This window comes from Varanus komodoensis, unplaced genomic scaffold (assembly GCF_004798865.1).
Source record: "Varanus komodoensis strain SLA01 unplaced genomic scaffold, ASM479886v1 scaffold7_1, whole genome shotgun sequence".
Lineage (NCBI taxonomy): Eukaryota > Metazoa > Chordata > Lepidosauria > Squamata > Varanidae > Varanus > Varanus komodoensis.
Genome location: NW_025336479.1, coordinates 9,250,555 through 9,275,570, shown reverse-complemented (window position 1 = coordinate 9,275,570; position 25,016 = coordinate 9,250,555). Strand labels below are relative to the sequence as shown.

The following is a 25,016-nucleotide window of genomic DNA, read 5'->3' as shown; positions in this document are numbered from 1 at the left end:
CTTGGGATCTTGGGATCCTCATGTGATCCATTACGAAATCTAATCCCTTCCATAATCACAAAATGAATCTTGACCTCCCTATAAAAGATCGACAATTTCCAGAAAAATAACATCAGAGTCCTGACTCCATGACAACAAAACCTGGGTGTGGGGGGCAGTTGCTTTGACACCCACCAGAAACATTAGTTTCCTTTCTTTTTTAATGTCAGAGGGATGAGAGAGGTGGTGAGAATGTTAAAATACTCCTACAGTTTGTTTTGCCTTGTGCCAAATGAAAGACTGCAAGCACAATATTTTGAAATGCCGTTTATTGGCTAAATCAAGAACCTGACAACATTTATTCCAAAGTTCTTTGTGACTAAATAAGCACGTGGGAGTGGAATGGCAATTAATATATTTTCTGTCAGCTGATACAGAGTATAGCTCTCTCACGCCTCTTCTGCCAAGCCTGCCTTGTTGGAACAGGCCATAGCATCTTGCAGCCAGTCTGGGTACAAAGCAACGTAGACTGAATTCTTCAGCACTTGTGAGCTCCTTGTGGGAACCACGGCCTATTCAAAACTACACTGGTGGTCTCTAGCTGCATCTGTGAATTCAACGCATAGCAAAACGACATGTCATCCATACTAATGGTGAAGAGGAAGCAGTACCGTGCTTGTGTCGTCTTCATAATATGGACAGAAAAGTTTATCCTGCCGAACATCTCTGAACACACATTATATTTTGACCAGCAACCAGCTTACATTACCTTATGAAACTTCACATTGTATGGTCAGTTAATCCAGACTGATTTTTGGTATGGAGAGTCTGGGGGTTCGGTCCAAAACTAGCCTTCTTGAAAAGTGGGAGCTCTGTCTGCAGAAGGCACTTCCTCCTGATTTTGGCAGATTCCCCCTTCTGTCCCCACTCCCTGCACAACCACAGATTATCCCATTCAGTACAGTCTTCTCAGCCTAGGTAGCACTCTCAGGGGGCAGGAGGGACTGCAAAGGAGAGGAGGGCTGGGGAAGTCCATTTCTGCCAGCGTCAGTCGAGATGTCATGTCACTCTGGATGCCACCCGTGAGCCTGCTACAAATAGCCCAAAGCCCCCTGAGTCCCCTGAAGGAATGTGTGGAGAGTGATTCAGAGGATTATTATTATTACATCACATTTCTATCATTCCCATGGCTGAAGCTCTCTGTGCAGTTTAGAACATTTAAGTCAACCATCCAGACTTCAAGCAAGCCTGACCCTGCTTAGTTTTCAAGATTAGGCAGGATCAAGCACTTCAGGCCATACAGAAGCATTGCTTAATTTTAGCCAGCTTTTCCTGGGTATGTCAGTAAGACAAGGATTGTCTTTTTCTGTCGTGCCTGACTATGAGAAGAGAACATGAAGCTGGGAATCTATTTCCTGTTTCCACGAAAAGCAGCCAAATCGCACAGCAACGTCTGAATGGATCAATGGGTTGAATGCACTGGGCGGTGCAAACAGGTTTACCATTGTCATGGGGCTGGCATTCTCTTGCTCCCAGACCCCATAAGATCCTTTGTCCTGCTTGTGCCAGAAATGAGACACCAGCAGTATCTGGTGAGCTTTTCCTGTTCCGATTTCTACACCAGGCATTTATTGAGCACTTACAAATCCTTGCTCACAGTGTTCTGTGGATGCTTTATGCCATGCTGTCACCCTCCAGAGCCTTTCCCGTGTTTTGCAACCATGATAGCTCCCCCCCCACCCCATGAAGACAGGTTGATAATCTCTGTGGAACAGGGGCATGAAACCCTGGTGCATGAGTGCAGTTCAGCTATACCACAGCGCCACCTACTGGTTGTGTAATGGACCATAGAGAAAGGCAAAGGGAGAAAATCCATGGGGGGGAAGACCCATGCAACTGGAGCTGCTCTTAATCTCACAGAACATCTGGAAACAGAAGCCCTGGTAACATGGCAGGTTAAAAGTCTCTTATGGAACAGCCCTAATACTGGGTGTGATGACTGCTGAAAAGGGACCCTAAGTATGCCTTCTTCATAGTGCTGTTACTAACCATGTTCCTGCAATGGGAACGATGATGCTCAAGAGTAGCGCTGAAGAGGCAAGGAGGCGGAGCACTGCCAGTGCTGCAACCACTGCTGGGGTGTTGCAATGCTCCCACTCCCATTTTTTAGAGGGGCCCTATGCCTCCTTCCACTGGGTAAAATTACATATTCTCTCACTTTTCCTGTTTAGAGCTGGCCAAACTTGCCTGTACCCATTTTGGAATTAGTTTGGATGAAGTCAATTATTTACCAGGATGTCCACCTAATTTCCAGCATGAAATGGCAGGCATGGGGCTGGTGTGGCACAGTGGATGGTGTGCAGGGCTGGGATGCAGGAGATCCGGGCTCCAGTCTCCGCTCACCCATGAAGCTCACTGGGTGACTCTGGGCCAGACATAGACTTTTAGCTTAACTGACCTCACAGTTTTGTTGTGAGGGTAAATGGAGAGGAGAGGGACCTTGTTAGCCACCTTGCATATCCTACAAGAGGAAGAAAGGCAGCATATGCAAGGGTTTAATGATAATCCAAAAGTCCATTCCTGCTAAAAGCACATCAAGACAAAGAATTGCCCTGCTGGATCAGAGCAAGGGTCCATCTAGTCCTACTTTCTGTTCCCATGATGGCCAAGCAGCTGCTCACAGGATCCCACAAGCAGGGCATGCATGCAACTGCAGCCATGGTTCTGCCGCTTACTGATCCTAGGAGAGTTGGAAGGGGCCTATAAGGCGATCAAGTCTGACTCTCAGCTCAGTGCGGGACTCCAGTTAAAGCATCCCTGACAGATGGCTGTCCAACTGCCCCTTGAATGCCTCCAGTGCGGGAGAGCCCACAACCTCCCTAGGTAATTGATTCCCTTGCTGTACTGCTTTAAGAGGAAGTTTTTCCTAGTGCCTGGCCAGCATCTGGCTTCCTGTAACTTGCGCCTATTATTCCATGACCTACACCCTGGCATGACTTAGAAGAGATCATGGCCCTTTTGTGTGTGATAGCCCTACTGATGTTTGAAAGGTGCTATCGAATCTGAATCTCCCCCCAGTCTCCTCTTCACAATGCTTAACATGCCAAGCTCTTTCAATCTCTCTTCATACGTAGGGCTTTTTGGTTTCAAGACCCTTGATCATCCTTGTCACTCTCCTCTACACCCCTTCAGCTTGTCCACATCCTTCCTGAAGTGTGTTGCCCAGAACTGGATGCAACTGATAACTGCTCCTATAAAACAACTTCCAATAGAGAGAAAGAGACTTTGGGGAAGGACTGTATGGCATCAGCTTGAAATACCAGACACTGTCCTTTCGATGCTGGGACTGCACAGATATCCGCTGCCCTGGGCCATGGTGTGGATTGCAATTTGTGTTGAATTCCTCTGCTCAGAGGACCATGGTGAAGCCTTTTGTGGTGTGAGTGCATCTGGTTATGGCCAAGGTTTCTGCTGAGAAACAGCCCCATATGCTTCCCATTGCTACTTTAAGACCCAAACAGCTGTATATCTCCATGTTCATGCCCAGCAATTAGTACCCCTTTGGAATAATAGGCTTTATTTATAGGCTTGATTGAGAAAGCTGTTCATCAAAATGTGTCACCCTGCTTTAGGGTGCAGTAAGCGTAGATGCAGAAATATATAACAGATGGAATGGCATGAAAGAGGCAGCATTGCATTCTTCCTGGAGAGCTGTACAGTCCAATGTGTGCTAAGCAACACAGAAACAAAAATAACAAACAGGCTGCTTCACTTTCATCATGAACCTCACAGAGATATGCTTGAAAGCAGTCTCTGGCAGCAGTTAAGTCGCATCACTTTCCTCTTTCAGAGAATAATCAGATAAAAACAGCAGCCTCCTTACCTAAAACAGGATCTTCCACCAGGAACCCTTGGCCAATTGCAGCAAGCAGGGTTGGCCTGTCCATGGAGCAGAGTGAGGCCTCTGCTCAGCTGGTGGGCTGGGGAGAGGGGCAGACTGAGCCAGAAATGCTGTCTCCTGCAGCACCTTCCCATTAGGCCACTGCACCTCCCCTTCCAAACTGACCGCAGCAGGCGCGTCTCAAGGAGCAGCTGCTGCTCCTTTTGGTCTTGGAGCTGTGTGAATGCTGCCTGTTGCTGCCTGCTTCCCTGGCCTGTCCCCCACGACCCCCACCACAGGTTCCTTCTGCCTGCCTCTGATCTCTCCAGTCTGCCTCCTGCCTTCTCTGCTGCCCTGGCTGGGGGTAAACACTGGTGCGTGTGTCTCATTGCTCAGGTTGCCATTGCTGGGTTGAGGGGCAGGGGCAATTCTGTGCAAGCAGAGGGGCCCTGCTCACTTTTCAATGGGTGTGTCTAATTCACAAGGCGAGACTACGAACAGGATATTAACAGGGTGATCCTATGCTTGCCTTATCTTGTTTCATCATTCCCAGGTAAATGGGCAGAGGCAGACTTAGGGAGTGGTCCACTAGGGCTGGAGCCCCAAACCTTTCACCTGGAGCACCAGGAGGCCCTCTGCCCAGACTCCTCTGTCCACGGGCACTTGCTGAACTAAGCACACGGGCCCCCCAGTGATCTCTGTGGAATCTCATCCCCCTGGATTAGCCAGGTTTTTGCCCACATGTGCTTTGCCTCCTGCTGCCCCCCACCCCCCAAATCTTTCTGCTTGTGGTTCTTTATTCTGGGTTTTAACCAAATGTTCTCCACTCCCCTGTCCACAAATCCCTCTTGCAAATCCCTCTTTTTGCAGCCAAATGAACCTCACAGGGTTGTTGTAAGGATAAGATTATGTAAACTGTCTTGATTCCTTTAAGGCAGGATAGAAATATAAGAAATAAAAACAGGATGTCCTTAGCATGCAGGCTCCTTTAAAGCCACACCTGGAGAGACTTTACCGCATATGTAAAATAGCTTATGCAAAGTTATGCATCTTTTTCAGGATGCTTTAGGTACCTAGTACTTCCCCTACAAATGGATATGGGCTCTTTGGCAGCCTAAAACAAATATTAGCCCTATGAAATTGCTGGCATTCATATTTAAAATGTTACATAGCTGATACAAATGTTAATTCTGGATATATAAGCCACTGCCACACTTCACAATTCCCATAGTGTGTCCCAATCCTGCTGATATTTCTGATCTTCCTACCCCATCTCACCCATCCAATTTATGCTTAATTCAAAGAATGCTACTATGAACAACAATAAAAGGAATCATAGTTGTGGCATGGAGCTAAAAACAACAAAGAAAGGACAGAAAGAAAATTGCAAATGTGAACTCCAGAGAGCATAGTGGAACAGCTGCAGTTTTTAGGGCTCCCCGATACCCCCACCCACTTTACTTGTCAATGTTTGCACTGAAAACAATGCCCAGCTCACAACTCCTAGATCATGACATATGACCAGAGTGAGCATTTTCGATGCATTCCTTTTTCTTCACCCCTTTACATGTCTCGTTAGGAAGTGAGGGTGTAGAGCTGTGAGTGGTCAGCTGCCTGGACATCATAAAACTGATTTACATACTCTTAACTGAGTGCTCTCCCCCTCATTACTGAATCACTCTTGAGGGGGTGGTGGTGGTGATACATGCATCCCACCTTTTCTCCTTCAAGGACCCAAGGCAGCTGACGTGATCTTCCTCCCCTCCATTTAAGCACTGAGACTTGTCCTTGGCAGTTCCCTGGGCTGCACCCCACCAGCCAGACCCAACAAAGACATTACCTCACCATAAGAGAGCCAGTGCAGTGTAGTGGTTAAGAGCATGGGACTGGGACTCAGACGATCCGGGTTCGAGTCCCCGCTCAGCCATGGAGCCATCTGGGTGACTTTGGGCCAGTCACAGCCTCTCAGCCCAACCTACTTCGCAGGGTTGTTGTTGTTGTGGGGATAAGATGGAGGAGGAGAATGATGTAAGCTGCCTTGAGCCCTTTGTAGGAAAAAGGCATGACATAAATCGAAAAATAAATAAAGACAACACCAGTCTTCTGGGTTCAGACAACACGACATGCTACCCTGGCTTACAAGCCTCCATAGCTCACTGTGTGAAGTCACTTTAGGGTGGTTGCTTTTCGGTGCCTTACAGCAGCCTGAATAGAAAGTGTGCTTGTATCTGTGGATTCACTAGAGACACCTCTTGATTGTAATGCAAAAGATAAGAGGCATATGGGTGGTGCAAATGAAGAGCAAGCTTCTGTCTTACTCAAATACTGAATTTAGTGTATATTATACAAGTTTGTCTGACTCAGTTTTGAGGATTTACTACACATTCTGTTCATGCTCTGTGTCCATGCTGCACATTCTCCCATTTTATTCTCTGTTGCCTGGCCAAGTTGCCCTGGGTATGGTGGCGGCATGGCCCTTTGGTTTGCCTCAGGCACCAAACGCTTGGCACTGGCCCTGGCAGCCAGCAGCAGGTCCAGTCCTATTCAGCAGCCTGAGGGGACCACTAGGGATGCTGGGAGGCAGCGAGCATCGGCGTGGTACTGGAAGAAAAGCTTTGCGTGCTGTGTCGCCTGCCTGGCACCGCTCCGCTAGCCTGCTGCCACCATGCGCAGTAGGGGTACTGCCCGCTGCCTGTATGTAAGTATGATGCAAAGCAACCGGTTCTGCTCAGTGTGTCCCAACTGAACACAGCAACTGTGCATACGGTGGACGCCTTTCTATACTGCAGCAGCAGCAGCATCACTGGGGTATCTTTTCCACTGCGGCATCCCATAACACTGCCAGTCATCCTGGCATCGTGTGAGCAGAGCCAAGCATGCTGATTCTTCTCACTGATGAAGAAGATACATCAATGGCTTGGCTGACCTGATACTGGGCTTGTGAACATTACAAGAATGATGTGGGAGGAAGCCACAGAAAAGCAGCTGCAATGTCAGAAGGAACCCGGGGGTGAGAAGGCATTGATTTAGGAGTCCAGAAACAGGTTTCACATAGGAATGAGAAGATGTTAATGATTTCAGACATCTTGGTGTAGCCAGGAAGAAATAAGTCACAGATTTTAATAGGTTCTTACATGGTGTCTCCATCACAGAGAACAGAGAACAAATCAACCTGATCTACAGAAGTAGGTCCAAAGAGCTGGCCAAATACAGGCTGGGTAGAGGAACTGGATATGTGCAATCGTCATTATTTTAGGGTGGGCTACAAGCTACGTGAAAGTTTTCATTAGGGAATAAAGATGGTTGAAGCGCTTCTCTGGTACCTTTCTGGTACCTATTCTGTGTATCTCCTTGGCCTGTAATTCTTTTCTAAGACTGTTTCAAATAGTTGAAAGTGAGATTAGTTAATCTTAATTAGTTTCTAAAGTAACTACTATTAGAAAAAGAAAAGAAAAGGCAGCCATGCTGGTCCATGTGATACAACTGAGTTACATAAGAGATTCCTGACCTACAGCCAGCCAGTAAGACTAATTCCTTCCTTCTACACACCCATGTGCAGAGAAAATCTCTCTCACACACACACACAATGGTCAAAGGTGCTCTGCAGTTGGATGAGTTCCAACTTAGATGAAAAGCTGAAATAAATCCTACACATTCTGTACTGACAGTTTGTTTTTCTAACAAAAGTGGAATAGCTATGAAGAAATATACACACATTGGTCACAGTCTCATGCACAAGAATGTGGATTTAAATTCCATTGAAATCAGTGGAACTCAAGTGTGCATAATTTTGTAGAGGAGTGCAAATGCAAAGAAATAATCTACTTTTAAAAAGCTCAAACTTTTCCAATGACTTCAGTATGGGCATTCTAGGATTGATTTTTCTAGTCCACAGATCAGACTCCTGTGAGGAAAAGGAATATAGGGGGTATCTCAGGCCAGGGGTAAAGCCACACAAGCTAACCCAACCCCAGTAGCTAATACAACACTAGGTGTCCTTGCACAGAAAACAGATAGCATTTGAGCACACAAGGAACACACTGAAAAAGATGTAAATCCAACAGATCACAAGTTGGCCTTGGCCTGCTTCATAAATAGCCAGAGAAACGCAAATCATTCATGACTTTTGAGACAAGTATGGGGAATATTTCTTTGGAAAGACTTACTCAGGGGTTTCCAGCCAAGTCCACAGATGATTAGAAACAGATCGATACTTTATGAAAGACTTCCTCACAGGCTTCTTTGAAATAGATTGGCAGTATTTAAAGATGGCACACACAATAGGATGCTGGAATCCCTTTAATCGCACTGAGAAGGCAGTAGTACCTAAGCTAGAGAGGGGTTGTGTATGCCCTGCCTGTACAGGCTGAGGTCTCCTGGCTTTCTCTGTCATCACCACAGCAGTTGCTCTGCTTTCCTCATAATCACTTCCAATTCATCCCGCTTTATCATTGTGTCATTCCCTTTTTGCAGCTGCAATTTTCCTGAACCCTTCTAACTGGAGTATGAAGCTATGAATGCAGGTTTCTGATCTTTGAACCTTTGATCCAATTAGCCCTCAGGGCTTGGATCCAAACTGTGGAGAGGCCAGCATTTATACAATGATCTACGACATCCATTCAATGCCTATTAGTCACTGCTCTCCAAAGTATTCAGACACCCACTTACTTCAGAACCATGGCCTCTGACCTTTGGAATGTTACCCTGAACCTTGTCAAAGGATTCAGTAACAATAGTTCTTCAATCCCAGGAGCCCCACAAAGAATATAAGAAAAGCCCTGCTGGATCAGGCCAAATGTCCATCTAGTCCAGCACTCCATTCATATGGTGGCAAACCAGCTGCCCACAAGATTGCTCAAGCAGGACGCGTGCAAGATATGGGCTGCTCAGAGGGCCTATGGCTAGTGGGGTGGCATACAAATAGAATACATGAATAAATCTGCCCAAGCTCCTCAGGAACTGGTATATGTAGACACGTCACAGAGGTAGCTAGCAAGACTAGTAGCCACTGATACTTCCTCCTCCAAGAAGGTGGCAGATAGGAAACCAAAGGTGGGGATGGCAGTAAGGCAGTGGGGGGAGGGGGGTCCTAGTGTTTATCTGGCTAGTCACAGTGCTTTACATTTATTTATGTATTTACTACATTTATATCCTGCCTTTTTCCTACAAAGGGTTCATTGCAGCTTACACCATTCTCCTCCTCCATCTTATCCCCACAACCACCCTGTGAGGTAGGTTGGGCTGAGAGTCTGTGACTGGCCCAAAGTCACCCAGTTGGCTCCAGGGCTGAGTGGGGACTAGAACCCGGATCTCCTGAGTCTCAGTCCCACACTCTTAACCACTACACCACACATGAACACTCAGTGGTGCAGCTGGTTAATTTCAGACCCTGGACCTAAGGATCTTGAACCTTGTGGAATTCTATGACAAGGTTTCAAAGTGGCTAGATGGAAGGGACACTGTGGGTGTGGTTTACCTGGATTTCAGCGAGGCCTTTGACCAAGTACCGCGTGATATTCTGGTTGAGAAATTGAGGCATCTGGGGATAGACCAATGCACTGTCCGATGGATTAGGGCATGGTTGAGGGACTGAAAGCAAATGGTAACTATTAGGGGGAATCACTGGGATGGCAGCCGGTGATGAGCGGGGTACCCAGGGTTCATCGGCCCCATTGGTGAGGGTGTTTAAGGACAAGCTGGACATGCACGTGGTAGGCATGTCATGAGTGGAGCCAGCTGGAGCTGAGAATCAGACTAGCTGGCCCAGGAGGCCCCTTCTGACTCACGTTGTTTCTAACTTATGGTGAAGAGATAAGATCATATGTATTCCTACACCTGTGAAGCAGATGAACAACATTTCTCTGCCATTCCATTCTCAATCCATGATTTACAACTGCTTCTAAGCATCAGCCCATGTGCAGTTTTGCCTTTTGAGCTTGCTTAAAACTTAGCTACATGATATGGGGCGAAGTGGAGTTTCCTTCAGCTGCTTGCATTAGCTGCTCTCTCTGGGTGGTCGGTCAGAGGAAGCCAGGCAGCAGGGCCCTGGACTTCAGTCTGAGGACAGGAATGACCACACAGAGACTCTGCACAGCTTTGCTTCCACATGAGAATGGAAAACACATTCTCCACTTGAGCTTATGGCCTGACCCTCCCCAGACAGGATCAAGTGACTTTCATTTCACAAAGATGACAACCACACACCTGGAAAAGAAGCTCTTAGCCTTCTCTGTGACAGCCATTTTGGATGTATATTCACAAAAGCATGAGGGATGATGGGAGTTGAAGCTTTCAGAACTGCCTTTGTGTCTGCCTGTGGAGACCTGCAGGACAGGGGTGTGGAGAGAAGGGCTCTTTGCGAACCCTTTCTCCTGAGAGATTCCATCCCTGACATTCAGCCAGACTGTGAAGAATGTGAACTAAGTCTTGGCACTTAGCAATAGGATGAAGCACCTCAGGACTGACTGAGGAATGAAAGGCATGAAGCATAAAAGCTCTTTTCAAATATATAAAAGCCTCCTACAAAGAGAAAGAACAACCATTTGCTACAGAGGAAAATGCAGGAGTAAGTTTTAGGGGGGGAGCTGATTTAAGGTGCGTATTAGGGAAAGCTTCTTAATCTTTATTTTTAAACAACTACTGAGAAATGGATCCTGATGATGTTGAAGAAGTATACCCTAGATGATTCAAGAAAGAGGCTACATATGCTGCTAGGGATGACTTAAGGTTGGGAAATCCATAATTTCTGGGACTCTTCATATGCTTAACAGACATCTTCCCACTCAAATTTGCATCCCACTGTGCTGTGCAATGACCGTGCATGTGTCTACTTTGCTATATTGTGCTAGTGGCAGCAAGTTCCTGACTCAGGTATACAAAGCAACATAGAAATGTGTACGCTCACACATGACAGTGTATATGCATACATTCCACTTTCACCTGTGTACGAAAACCATCAACAGCTTTCAGTTAGCCACCTCTCTTAGCAGTAAGCAGGACAAGAATGCGGAGCTGATCTCAGTGAACAGGACTGCTGCTGGGCAGCCATCGACGAATAATGCTGTCGCATAAGCAGACTGCTGTCATTCTGCACATGGAAGCAACCTTTGCTGAGATGCTATGGAATGGCGAGAGGCTCTGTGCCCTGCAGTTGCTAGGCAACTCTGCTGGATCATGGCAGTTTGGATGTGCCTCGCTAACTAGGGAAGAAATGCAGAGGAGCAGCATTCTACTTTTATTGGGCAACATTGACAGGGATAATAGTTCTGGTATGCTTCCTGCTTTTAGGTAGTCAGAAAACAGGGTGAAGGGCACAGTCTTCTGCTCTCTGTGCTTGTGTGTTCATCTATCACGCTAATAGTTCACTCCTGCTCCACTAAGTCTTCACTGGTTTACCATCCTGCAGCCAACCTGCAAATGGCATTATGATCAGGGGTCCCTGTTACCTCTTTCATCAAGGGGAAGGAAAGGCAATGGCATTAAACCTTTGTCCAAGTTTTGGCTCTTTAGCTTGCAGTACACCTGCTCTCTGTCTGTGCTACCCGCTGAGGCATGGATTAAGAAGGCTGGTTTTGATAGCAGGTGGGTGGGTGGACCTGCCTGTGGGCACAGGATGGCTTTCATGTGTGCGTTCAATTCCCCCGTTGCCTGCAGATGAATCCCTCATTTCATCCACTCCATTGGCTTGTGAATCTGCTATGATTTGAATGGACCCAGTTGAGTGTACCTTGTGTTTGGGGGAAGGGATTTGGGCAACAGCCCCAGCCTACATGACTGAGCAGGTGAAGCCGCAGCACTCTTTCAGCAGGGTGAGGCCTGTCTTCGTGACATATGGTGTAGAGGTCTGTTGTCCCCTTGACGTCATCTTCTTCTCTTTTACAGGAGCTGCGAAGGAACAGCTGGTTATTGCCATGGGAAGAGTGGCTACTCTAGGCCCTGAGTGGAAGCCACTAATCTGCCTGGGATAACAGGGGTGTATCGGGTGTCTCTGCAACACACGTGGAAAGACTGGGTTCGGGGGTTCAGCCAAATACAACTAAGCACTAAGGGCTGTTTCACACAGAATGTGGCAGCAGCAAATGCCAATGCGCAATCCAATTCCCCAGCAGCATTTAACAGACAGAAGCTGCCAACCTGATGCTGTCTAAATAGATGCTTTCTCTTGACTTTACACTTTGGCTACACTGATATCATAAGAAGAGCCATGAGCCAATGGTCCATCGAGTCCAGCACCGTGTTCACACAGCAGGCAACCAGCTGGTCAGAGGAAATACACCAAAAGCACAGGAGAGCAACAGCACCCTCCCACTCATGCTCCCCAGCACCTGGGTATGCACTTTAAAAAGGAAGTGTGAAGTGGCCTTGGGGAGGCAGCAGGGTGTGCTCCCTAAATGCCCACAACCAGCACGAAGACTCTTGAGATACTTGAGGCCTTGAATGGGCCAACATCGAACAGGAGGCCACAAGCCTGGCTAGTTCAGAATGCTGTTCACAACAGGCCCTGGTGGGAAGCCCAGACACAGGGCATGAGGGCCAGAACGCCTCCCACCTGTGCTCCCCAGCAACTGGCTGCCAGGGGCTGATTTTCTGTGATATTCAAGGTGGTATGTAGCACTCATGGAGAGTTTTATTCTCCGTGAATTTGTCCAGTTCCCTTTTAAAGCTGATTAGGGTGGCAGCGATTCTTACATGCTGTGGTCATGAATACTATAAATATGTACTATTTCCCACATGGTCCTGCACCACCCTTTCTGCTTCACTAGGTAAAGAGATGGAATATCATGAGATCACAATGTAAACTTCTCTCAATCCTTTTTATGAATCTTTATTACTGGGTCTCCAGCAGGGTGCTATGTGCGCCCATGTGCCCATGCATGCTTCTGTTCCCATTTGTAGCCTGTTTCACTACTTTGATAACAATGTGCATGCTCAATTTATTCCTGTCATATATGGTGATAAATGTGCATGCATGGATATGCGCACAAGTGCTCACCATCTGTTGAACAGGCAGTGACCGCACACATTTTCCCACAAATTAACGAACAAAAGAGGACATTAAGGCAATGCTGGCTAGGCAGACCAGTGCGACCAGCTTGATTAGGGAAGATGCTTGGCTTGCTGTTTGTTTCAACTGCTGAAAGAGCACGAGTGGATGGGCTGGCAGGGACGAGGTCATTTGCAGGTGCAGGTGATGGCTGGTTGCCTGGGTTGCTTACTCATACATGTAATCCAGTCCATACACCATGATTTTGCAGGTGCACAAGAGAAGCAGAAAATGTGGAGAGATATGCAGACACCTGAGAATCTTAACTTCCATTTTTTAAAAGACGAAGGGATACTAGTCCACATAGCCTCAAAGGTGTGCTTGAAAGTGTGTGGACAATGCCTGAGGAACTCTCAGAAGTCAAAAAATAAGCTCTTCATGAGTTGTGAGTAGTACTTCAGTGTTGCTGCCCCTCTCTTCTCCAAAGCCAAAAAATGGCAAATACCTCTGAACATATCTGCAAGGCTGCATGAATTCTGCAACTTGGCTCAATTTACAATTAATACTGATCACAGAATGCAACTTTTCTTGGTGCGTTTTTTTCTGCTTAGTGTGACGAACATGCAGCCTTGTCAATAACACGCCCACACCCATGCCCCAGAGCAGTGGTAAGGAAGCTCCCTACACCTGAGTACCTACCTGTTTTCAGAAGGCAGGTTTTAGACAGCTTGGTCTTCAAAAACTCTGCCATTTCCTTGTCTTCTTCTCGTTCTCTGTGAAAGGAAAGGGATTGGTTACTGCCCTGTGGGTGGGAACTGAATCATGGCAAGACCAACCATTGCTTGTTAAGAGTCATTGCAATCCAGGTGGATGCCTCCACACCATTGCTTTTTGGCCTGTCTTTAAAATATTTCAGATCTCCAAATCCTCCAACACTGTCACTCAGAAGCATAGACTCAGATAAAGATGGCTGATGAAGAAGATTGGATTCCTTGAGAGTGGACCAGCCTCCCCATGAGCAGATTAGGAGAAGCAGCAATTACTTTCCACTGTCACTGGGAGGGCTGAGGGGTGCACTGCCAGCACTGGTACCTCTTCCCTGCTGTAGCAAATGCAGTGTAGGAGCAATGGGCAAGCAGGGCTCCTTGGAGGTGTGTGTGGAGGGAAGGGAAGCCACCAACACCACAATCTCTTGTGCTGAGCCCTCCCCCAGAGAGAGAGAGATCAGGCACGTAGTCTCCCTGGAGAGACATGGCAGCAGTATGAAGCAGCTGATGTGTCTCTCTGAGGAGGCTGGTATCCCACTCTCTTGTTCAGAGGGTTCTCCTGCCCAACCTCACAGCGTGTCCTTCTATATGTGAGCACATAAAGAGTCGCAGCTGGAAGATACCTTGGCCAATCGCCTTTGAGGGGTCGTTCCTTAAAGCGAAGCATTGTGAGGTGGCCCTGGAGACTGCCTGGACAGTCAGAATACACATTGAGGGGTGTTTCAAAATGCCTCCCAGCACAAAGAGCTGGTGAATGCCAGGTTGAGTACAGATCCCTTCTCTGCAGTTAAGCTTCTTAAGTGACTCTGGGCTGGCTACCTTAGCCTCATGGCTCATTGTGGGAATTAAATGGGAAAATTTTATGCTCCCCTGGCTTCTGGGAAGAAGGTTAAAAGAATGCAAACACCAGCAGTGCTGTGCCTCTGGCAACACTTGCTTGGAGACAGGAAACTGGCATGCTTGCTTCCATAGGTGTACCTGAGCCTTTCAAATTCCACATCATCCACAAGGAAATCCCGAGTCTCCACGAGTTTGTGAATCTGCTGCACTAGCTCTTCCTCCTGTTGCTTGTCTTCTTTTGATTTTTTATTCTCTGTAATATGGAGGGGGAAATCATGCAACAAAGCATTCATCAGGCGGGTGATATACTGGGGCCCACAACGTCTGAGGCAATGAGTGCCCTTTCTGGCACTTCCCCATGTGCCCCCCAGAAAGGGTTTGCTTGGCACCAACCTTATTGTCCTTTCAATGATCAGCAAAGTTCTCTTTATTGTCATCAGCTTTTTAGATACAATTTGAATCCCATGGCCTGATTTAACCTTTTTAATGGTTTATTGCATTTCACTCATTGCATTTTTTCTGTATTTACCTTTTAATTTGTTCATTATTTTTTCTTAAATTCCTAGGGATTGTGACAGTGTTCTTAATAAAGAAATACTTGATAATAATTGTCCAGCAGTGGTACATAGCACTTAACTATCCCCTTCATAAGGACACCCCTTCTCTAGATCTTTGCACATTGCTTTCATTGTCTTCCAGGTTCCGGTTAGAAGGATGGGAAACAGAGTCAAGGGAATGCAGGTTGCCCTTCACTGCAAATGACAAAAAACCAGTGCGGTACAGAGAAATCTGTCTGTTCTACTTTCTGTAACATTTGAATTGTTTGAAGCACAAGGTCATCCTTGCCCAACCCTGCATCAGTTTGCCACTTTCATTTTCAAAAGTTCATGCAGGTTTTTGTGCCTACAAATATTGGAAGACATATCAGCACACAATTTCCGCTAATACACACATTTTGTGCAAGCGAATTACTCTAATGTGTGCATTCTTTTGTGGTATTTTCTTTAATGTACCCATTCTGTGCACCTGTATATTATGTGAGGAACTGCAAAGTGGGCCATTTCATACTAAAATGTAAACCAAACATGTTTCTCCAGAATCCCTAAGGGCAGCAGAACAATATTGCAGGGCACCATCCCACGAACAGGAGGGGAACTGTTCCTTAGTGACATCATGCAGAAAAGGACTTGCCACACCAGGGGTCTGAGAAACTGTGGCAAGACTGTGGCTCAGGATACAGGGATGCCAGAAGATGACTCCTGTGCAGCAACTCACAAGCTGCCAGGAGGAGGTCTCTTCCTCCCCACTTCGCTCCCCTCCAGCAGGCTTAGATGAGATCTTAGAAGCATAGTTGTTTTATTAGAGCATAACAGGTTACCAAAAAAACTTTAATGAAGGCAGCAATCTCTTTGAGATACAGGCGAAGCATCTGCCCATGTGAAGAGTGGAATTCACACTGAAACATCCATCCCCTTTGCCTTTGCCGCCAGCCAGCACTGGAAAGTGACCCTTGAAAGAGCCAACATGGGATTCAGCTGTCAGGCTGAAACTGTTTCAGCACTGCTCTAGAGGATATGGCACTGATAGAGCTCTAGAGGGAAAATAAGACCCTAAACCACTCTGTTCCTGGAGAGTTGCTGTGTCTTACCAGGCAGTGCAATCAGTTTCTGCAGTTCCTTTTTCAACCTGCTGATTTCCTTACAAAGCTGGATATCATCCATCCTGCAAAGACAGAAAAAGAAATAAGCATTCCTTTCTCCAAAAGCCCATCAGTTGTTTTCAGTATGCTTCTAGAAACAACTCTATGGTGGGTTGAACAGGGTTAGGGTTAAGGTTGAGCAGTTTTGCTAAACTGTGAGCCCATAATATTACCTCGCAAATTACTTTGGAGTATTTGTTGCTGATTAATTTTCACTTTCTGACACATATTGCATGCCTTTTGCATTTCAGAACATCTTCTGAAATATTTCCACAATCACCTAATTGCTGGAGAACTGCAGTTGGAGCAAAGCACATTCCCATACATGGACTACAGCAAAGAATCAGTTAAGGACCCTGCGGAAGAACATCATCATTGGAGGGAAGTTTACCTGTGGTGGAGTAGGCACCAATCCAAAGCACCGATATTGTGGAGATCAGACTCCACCAGTCTAGTAAGATGCCATGGACCAATGATAGGGACTGGATGGTATTGGACAGAGAGATCTGCCTACACAGATAAATTATTACAGAATCAAGGGCAGTCTTTGGGAATTAGGCAAACCGGGTCACTGTCTCTCAGCCTAACTATATTACTAATCTGTGCTGTATGCTGAAAACTGCTATAGAAACAGACAATGTTCTCTCTCTGCGCCCCTTAGCAGGGATCAGCCAATGGGATTCAAACAGTTTTGTTCCTCCTCTAGATAAATAAAACCATGGATTCCTATAATTCATCTTGGTCCTCAGCAACTGTATCAGAAGGCCACCAAATCTGCTGGCACCTTTTGCTTCCCCCTTCAGAGTAGACTGGATTGCCTTGGTGATGCAGAATGATCCATTTAGGATTATCTGAAGCATGCTTGGGTGCCGTGTTTCTCCTAAGGTGAGCTGATAGCCTGAAGCACGCTTTTTCTTAAGGAAATATTAATTTAAGAATTATATGGTTGTTTGGTATCAGGAACTGAACAGCACATGGGCAGAAAAAGTAAAAAGCAAAGTTCAAGGATTCAGCTTAAGATACTGAATTCATCTTTATGAGAGCAAAGGTAGAGGAGACTGGTTCATATACCAGATAGGGAGCTGGTGGATTTCCATGCAAGCACAAGCTTCTTTCAGGCAAGTTATTTGAAATTTTGGGTGCCAGTTCAATAGATATAAATATAATTCCTGGTTGGGTTCAATTCAGAGCTGCTGCAGGCAAACAATATCTCTACTGATCTATGCTTGTTAGCTCATGGTCACACTAAACATTATCTGTGGCCAGCAAAATGTGACAAAAATGAAAGGTCTGTATGCTGAGAGCAAATAGGATGGCTGACAGTCCAAGTTTGCCATCTCAGGGGCTTCTAAATGATCCAGTTTTGCCCTTGTCACTATGCAAACTCTCCTGATCTGAGGCAGGACTATACCATATTTCAAGCAATTTCAGAAAGAATGCAGCAGCAAGACATGCTTAGCCAAACGGCATGTGGAAGGGTAGGAAAAGGGAAGGGCAACAACTACTTTTGTGGCCTGTAATGCTGCACTGCAAGCAGACGGTTTTAATTGGACAATTGTTTAATTGGACAGTCTTTGCATTTTATTGTATTTTACTTGACTTAATGCCTTCCCTGTTTTTGTCATGAATTCTTGGGAGCTATTGCTTTGAACAAGTACACATTGTCCACCAATGAATTTGGTGCAACCCTTTTTATTGTGTGGTTGTATGTGTAGTTGGCTTCCTGCTGTCTGCTACAGAACTACTGCGGCATTAAGAGAACTCTGTGTGTGGCATATATGGGTTAGAAACACCACAAAAGTGGCTCTAATTCTATCATATTTTAAAACTTTCCCGCTGAACTCTTTTTTCCAGGGTATTCACTTTTTCACTGGTCTTTTGATGTGCCAATTAATTCACCCAACCTCATTCCAGCCATCTTTAACAAGCTGTGATAAACACAGAAGGCCTAAATGAATTACCTATCTAGACACTGTTTAGTTCTGAAACCTTTTAAAGTCACCTTTCTCGTTCTTAAAGGGCCCCTCTCCCACTACTAGTACCTTAAGCCAGGCCTGAGAATTCAAGTTGCATCTGATCAGATTTCATGATCCTTTGCAATTAACCTAATCAAAGCCAGAAATATATCACTGGCACACAGTTGACTTAAGAGTGCAACAGTTCTGAAAGATATACTGGTTTGGGAAACCGAGTGCCTGAGACTCACTGAAAGTATTTCTGGGAATATCCCTACAAACCAATCTGTTATTCTGAAGTGGCAAACTTCTATAAACCTTCTATAGCCCATTCTCAGCTATAAAGTGCAAGGTAATTACATTCAGATTTAAGGGCTTTTCTACAAATGTTAAAGCCAAATAATTCCAAATCTTTGTAACATCTTTCCTAAAATGTTGAGCTTCTATTGCAGGGGTAGTACACGTTTCTGTCCTCAAAGTGCAATAGCTCTTAACTGCAGAGAGAGTGAGTAAATCTCTCCCCACTCTTCTCTACTGTGAAGTGCAACTGTGAATGCTGTTTGGAATATGCCTGTGCAAACATGTGCCAGCTGGAGAAGATTGGTGACATCACTGATGAAAACATGGCACTTCCTACCCACTGGTTCTATTACTGGGATAAAACTTTTCTCTTTTCTCTACCTTTCTTCCTTTTTTTTTTTTTTTTTTGCTTTTTAAAACAATATTTAAAGGCTGACCACTATCCTGCTTCTAATTGATAACTGAAAAAAATAAGAAGAGCACACTTATGAAAACTATTTTTTAAAAGTACAGAAATCCATCTCTGCTATGTCTCATGAACTCTTTTCTTGCATTGCATTGCATTTCCCCTTCCAAGCACTGGAATGCACATCTTTACATTAATTTATTAAAAGTGGTAATCAGCAGCATGGTAATTACTACCCCTGTTCCATTACATGCAACAACATACTTTGCCACTCACTAATAGCTCCCCTACTTTTACAAATGTATCAGCAACGAATGCGGGGTTTCTTTTGTCAGCCAAAAAGGGCCATGAGCTGACTAAGAGAGCTCTCCATGGTCTTGCCATCTCACTGAACCAGGAAGATGAGCCGTCCTGAGGCTATGCAAAGGACAGCATAGAAATGTTTTAGATAGATAAATAAATAAATAAAATGAACACCCAGGCATCATATCTAATGAAATTACCCTTTTCAGGCAGTGGGGCTTGGTAACTAATGTCAGTGGGATGTGTATCCATTCCAGGCAGCATGTGCCATGTACTCCTTTTAAGGTGCTGTCGATGCTGAATCTCCCGCACCCCCCCCCCGCACATGCACACACAAAGCAATAGGTTCAGCACTATGAACAACTTCTTTAAAGTTCAGACTATAACCCAAAGTGGACACATGGCCCCATGGACATTAGAGCCATTAACCATTTCTGCTTTCAGGCATTGCAATTCACCATTAAAAACCAAAGAGACCAGTTTTCATGCTTACATTTGCTTTTAAATAGTACATTGGCCAGAATAAAACTTTTAAAAGTGCCTTCAATGTGCATTGATTTCCCAGCTTTTGTAAAAGTGTGGTTACCACCATGGTTAATGTGCTTTAGTAAAGAGGAACAAATCTCCCTGGCAGGGTTTTTTTTTAAAGAAATCCTGAGAAGGCAGCAGCATGGGATGGAGTGAGGGAGCTCCTGGGGAGGGGGATAGTTTATATTCTGCTGGTGTAGGTGCCCCATTTACTTTTGTCCAGCTCAGCCACCCTCTATGGATTTCTTTTTTCTTTAATGCTTGGGAATATTTGTAGAAATTTAAAGGCTGGGAAGTACATGGAAGGGAAAAATGCACACTTGCAGCAAAAGCTCTGAAAACAGCTGTGAAACCAGAAAGACCCGGTATTTCCTGGATTTTCTGGAGATTCAGAGAAGTGGTGACTGGGAACAGGACACAGAGAAATGTCAGTTCAACACTTAAAAGTGAGAGGATTCTATTATTGTGAGGGAAAGACTTTTCCCCTTGTGATACACGTACTGCTCTCACTTTCTTCCCAATTTTCAGAGCTATTGGATGCCTCCTTCCTTACTGCTATTTCTCCCCTATTCCTTCACAGGTGTGCACAAATTAGCCATGACTAGGCAAGTGTACACACACACTAAACAGGTGAAAGTGTGCTCTTGTGCGCTTGTGGAAGAACAGAAAAATATTAAAGTTATGAAGACTGATATCCTTCAAAGGGCATGCACACACATAATTTAAAGACGGTGAATGCAAAGGGGGAGCAGTTGGAGGAGGAAGGCAGGTGAGGGGAGGAGACAAGACTGGTTTCTGCTACTAAGGCCTTTGGCTATATCTCAGAGCCAGCCCAAGGACTGAGAGGGAAGGAAGGGAAGAACAAGCCATGGCAAATTCCATCATCTGTCAGCCATACCATGGGTTGTTCAGTGAGGGATTAGCATGACATCCAAACCCGCCCACTTTCTTAGGAATGTGCCCAATAGAGATTCAGAATATAATTTTGACACTGGCTGTCCATGCTTCATTCCTGCCTCTGTACACAGCAGTACACAAAAGGCTTATGTTGCATCCCTGCACAACACCACTCTTATTGATGTTGGTGCCATAACTTCACGAAGCAAAGGGTCTCCCCTCTCCTGCTAGTAGCTGCCAAGACTACTCCATAAATATTTCTGCATAGGAGAGAGTGCTTTCAAGGAAGAATCTAAGGCAGCATTCTCATGAAAGCAGTGACCTGGAGTGCCTCACTTCAGTCCATAGCTGCGGAATGAATGCTCCTTCATAAAAAAGGACAGGAAACACAGCAGATCCCACTGTACAAACCCCAGGAAAATGTTTTTATGAGCACTGTCTCAGACATACTAGTTTCAATGTTCGAGAATTTGTGTTTAAGTTTCTGTGTATTTGTGTGATCAGATCTGTGCCTCTGTTTCTAGCTCTGTGCATGAATATGAGTGCGTGAGAAGAGAATGGCAGATTGGAAACTGTATCTGACACTTCGCATCTTGTGGAATCAGATTTTTGATCTGAAAGACACACTGCCATCTTAACAACAAAAGTGACACCTACAAAGAAGTTGGATGCTCCAACTCTGCAGCTGTGTTATGCTGTTCCAAGGGCCAGACTGTTTCCAGAGAATATAAAAAGAGCTTTCCACCATGGGCAAAACCTTCACCGAAGAAGGCAAGGATTTTTTCCTGCAAGCTTTCTTTCTGGTGGGAGGACAAGACCAGGCTGCTTTGAAAGTGGTTTCTTTGTTAGAAGACAGAAATGCACAGGGTCACTTGAAGAGTCTCCAGTGTGGGCAGCTGTGTGGGATCATTCATTAAATGTCAGGAATACTTGGGAGGAAAAGGCAATTAATGCATTAGCAGGACTGCATTGTCGTAACACCAAATTCAAAAATGCTGGTGGATGATTTTGCTAAATCTGTAACGACCTTGCAGGTGGGCAGACACCAACCAACAAATCTGTTTGGATGGAAGAGACAAGAACTGTGAACAGTGGGATTTCTATAACCCACTGCCATCAGATTAAGAGCCATGGCATACTCCTGGGCCATGTATTCTGTATTCTGAAAAGCTAGTTAGAGCTGTTATCAAATTTATCTTTTTCTACTTTCAGTCTTTCCCTTTTTCAGACAGATGAAGCCTTACTACATTGAGCCATGCTTCCATAACATCCAGGCTTGATTGCTGCACTGCAACCTATATGAGGCTGCCCTTGGTGATGACTCAGAAGCTTTGCCTGTACAGGACGTCTAATAGGCACAGAAGGAGATTATCATAATCAATTTGTTTCATGTCAAGACAGTTCCAATGACTGTCAATTTGCTTCTGAGTTCAATGTAAGGCATTACCTTTTACATGCTTTGGGATCATCATGCCTCATGTACTATCTCTGCAATGCATTTGCTTGTCAAGGTCTAGTCAGCAGCTTTTCAAGTGTGAACATCAATAGATCAGCAGATGATACTTTACAGTAGTCACTCCAAACTGTAGAGTATTAAAGGCAGGACAACACTCTTGTTCTCTTTTTGCAATGTCTGAAAGACCTGTTTTAAAGATTAGCTTTTGAGTGATGATATTTTGTGGCTGTTTAGTTTGGATTGTTGAATGGTATTGTAGTTGCTTTTAACCTATATGTTTTTAATTTCTTGTTGTAAGCCATTTTGAACAATGGAAAATGGTCAATAAATGTTTTAAGAAATATAGAAATTAAACTTCTAAGGCTAAGCCAACTTGAGATACTTGACTTAAGATAATATCTAGATCTAGAAAAAGGCCTTTCTCTGCCCTTCTAAATAAGGTCTCTTATTCTCCTTTCTCTATGCCAAGAGTACTGTTATCTGGCGTCTGAAGTCTGTGCAGAACATGTATCCTTGGGTACAGTCTCAAGGCCTCAGTCAGTGCTACCATGGAGTGATTCAGTTCTTGGAATAAAATAAAGACTGCTCTGGCTTGGAAATCAGAGCTATAGAAATGTCTCATCTCCCCGCTCCACTGCTTTGAAAACACAACTCCTGCTGTCGGGTCAAAAATGGGGGGAAAAAGGCCATGACACAAAATAGAATATGGGAGGTCCTTCCATCCATCACAGAAGGGCTTGATGCTACAGGTGGGTTTATCCTCATCTGACTGACTGTGTTCTATCATGATTCTCATTTCATAATTTTTTAAAACTTTCCCAAAAAGGCAAAGCTCAAGGAGTCTGGCTTTGGTTCCTCTTGAAATTCCAGACCTGCCAAAGATGCCTATAAAATTGTGGATGCTTCTACCCTGAGATCATGGCCCATGTTTGGCTTTGTAATTGATAACCATATGAAGAACTCACATTTTCTACCAGACAGGAACTAGAATGGAGTCACTGTTAGCAGAGTTGAGGCAAATGGCCTCTTGAAAATTCTCCACCCTATTTTTGGGCAGACCAATATGGGAGGACAATTGCACCAAATTATCTCAGGGAGAAATGAAATTCTTCAGCAATTTCTCACAGGCATGGTTCACCAGCAAGATTTGTAGCACAGCTTTCTTTTTTCTTCACTTCTCTCCCACCCCAGTGTTTTTATTTTTTGCACTTTCAACTGCATTGGCAACCTAGCCCCCATTTTGCATCCCCCATGATACCCCAGAACTAACATGCTTCTGAGGGTTTGTGGAGAGGTAATACAGTCACCACAAAAAATAATGGAGAAGAAAATGTGGAGAAAATTCTTACAGTAGCCTTCTATTTCTAGCAGGGTAAGAAATGAAAGGCTCAGGATCTTTCTGAGAAAAATGTCTGAGAAAATTTGTCAGTTCCAGTCGTTCTTCAGGATTCAGCACCTTCTCCAGGCTCTTCCAAATGCTAAACTTCTGAGGGTTGATTGTGGATCCATCTTGTCTTTAATGCAGATGTGGATTATACTGCTCCATTCCTGCAAGCTCTGCAGCAGGTGTGAGAACATGGCGCTGTTGCATCCAGCTCTATGGAAGAGGCTGAACTACTGCAGTGCCAAAACCTGACCTCTAATTTCCTAAAAGTTCTCCTCTTCCACTTTTTTGTCCTACTCTCAGGGCATTTTATAATTTACGATGAATTAATTTTGGTGGTGCTATTGATGTTACCTAATCCCTGTGAGGTGCCACAGGGAACTTTGTGTGTTTGACTCTCTTTTGCACATTTCTCCATTGGTCCTCTCAGGCTGCCTCTCCTTCCTAACCTGGAACAGCCCTATGGAAGGAACTTCCTCATGTAGTCTCCCCCTAGGTGGGAAGCCGAGGCAGCCACAGAGTTTATTGTACAATGAAAGGCAGGGCATTCATGCAATTTCCTCATATGTAAGGCAAGTGAAAGAACCCTCAGCATTTCTCCAACATGTCTTCTCCTCTGAAGTTCTTTTTAAAAGAAATTTCTTTTCTTTCAAATTGAGTGATCACAAATATTTGGAAGACTTGCTGGCACATCACTAATTATTTTATCACTACTACTTCTGTGATTCTGATGTCTGTGCCTTGCAACTGGCCATAAGAGCCCAGTGCATTTGGCAAGAGGGCCATGGCATTCTTAAAGGGCTAGAAGGGTGGAATGAAAAAATGCTTTGAGAAGGTAAAATGAAAGAGAGCAACACCACCTCTGATGAAGACCATGCCCCTCTCTGACACTGGGACAGGAGTGCAAAACTGCAGTCTACCAGCTTTGCTTAGCTGAGTCATTCTTAGCTGCAGTAGGTTTGGCACAGGCTAGGCTAGCCACATGCATTAAAGCTCAGAAGTTATCATGTGCATGAATCAATGCAAAGAGCCTTCTCATTGGAACAAGGTGAGCATGAAATGCTTTCCCCATCTCTGCACTGAACTTTGCAGTCTCACAGACAGGTCTGGAAAAAATGCACAACAAGTCTTAGCGTTTGATATTCTAGCTAGGTCATCAGCTTGCATGTATTGCCCTTTCCCAGTGCTTGGGATCATTATGTCCCCAGAGCAGGAACCAAAGCTGCCCCAAAAGACATGATGATGGGCATGCAAGAACTCTATTGGTGCCTTGTAGGGATGGATGAAACTTGGGTTCATTTTCAGTAATATCCACATCACAAATTTGTTTTGTTTCTATCCCATTGCCCATTCATTTGTGGGGAAGGGGGGATATGAGTAAATTCACTCAGTTACAAGAAATTCAGGGCTGAAAAGAAAAGTTGTACTGTCAGATACTGTGATGGCCACTAGCTTAGACGGCAATGGCTCAGTCAAATTCATGGAACACAGACTGTCTCAATGACTGTAAGTGCACAACAGCCAACTAGAACAGCCATGGTCTACCACCACATGCATCTAGGAGTGCTGGATGCTTTACCTTCCAAACCCATCTGCGTTAGGACAGGTTCTGGCATCCTGGTTTTCAGGTTGCTTCTGA

At 45.0% G+C, this 25,016-nt stretch overlaps 1 protein-coding gene across 1 annotated transcript in view; it reads right to left on the bottom strand.

Moving 5' to 3' along the window:
* Positions 1-497: 497 nt before the first annotated feature.
* Positions 498-25,016, bottom strand: part of LOC123035482 (bMERB domain-containing protein 1-like) — a 29,596-nt gene continuing 5,077 nt past the window's right edge. The window contains exons 3-7 of the mRNA XM_044453725.1: positions 16,098-16,171; positions 14,588-14,702; positions 13,542-13,615; positions 11,586-11,743; positions 498-586 (exon numbers count right to left, since the gene is read on the bottom strand). Of these exons, the coding sequence (XP_044309660.1) occupies positions 11,625-11,743; positions 13,542-13,615; positions 14,588-14,702; positions 16,098-16,171 (382 nt within the window). The 3' untranslated portion in view covers positions 498-586; positions 11,586-11,624. The remainder of the gene's footprint in view (positions 587-11,585; positions 11,744-13,541; positions 13,616-14,587; positions 14,703-16,097; positions 16,172-25,016) is intronic.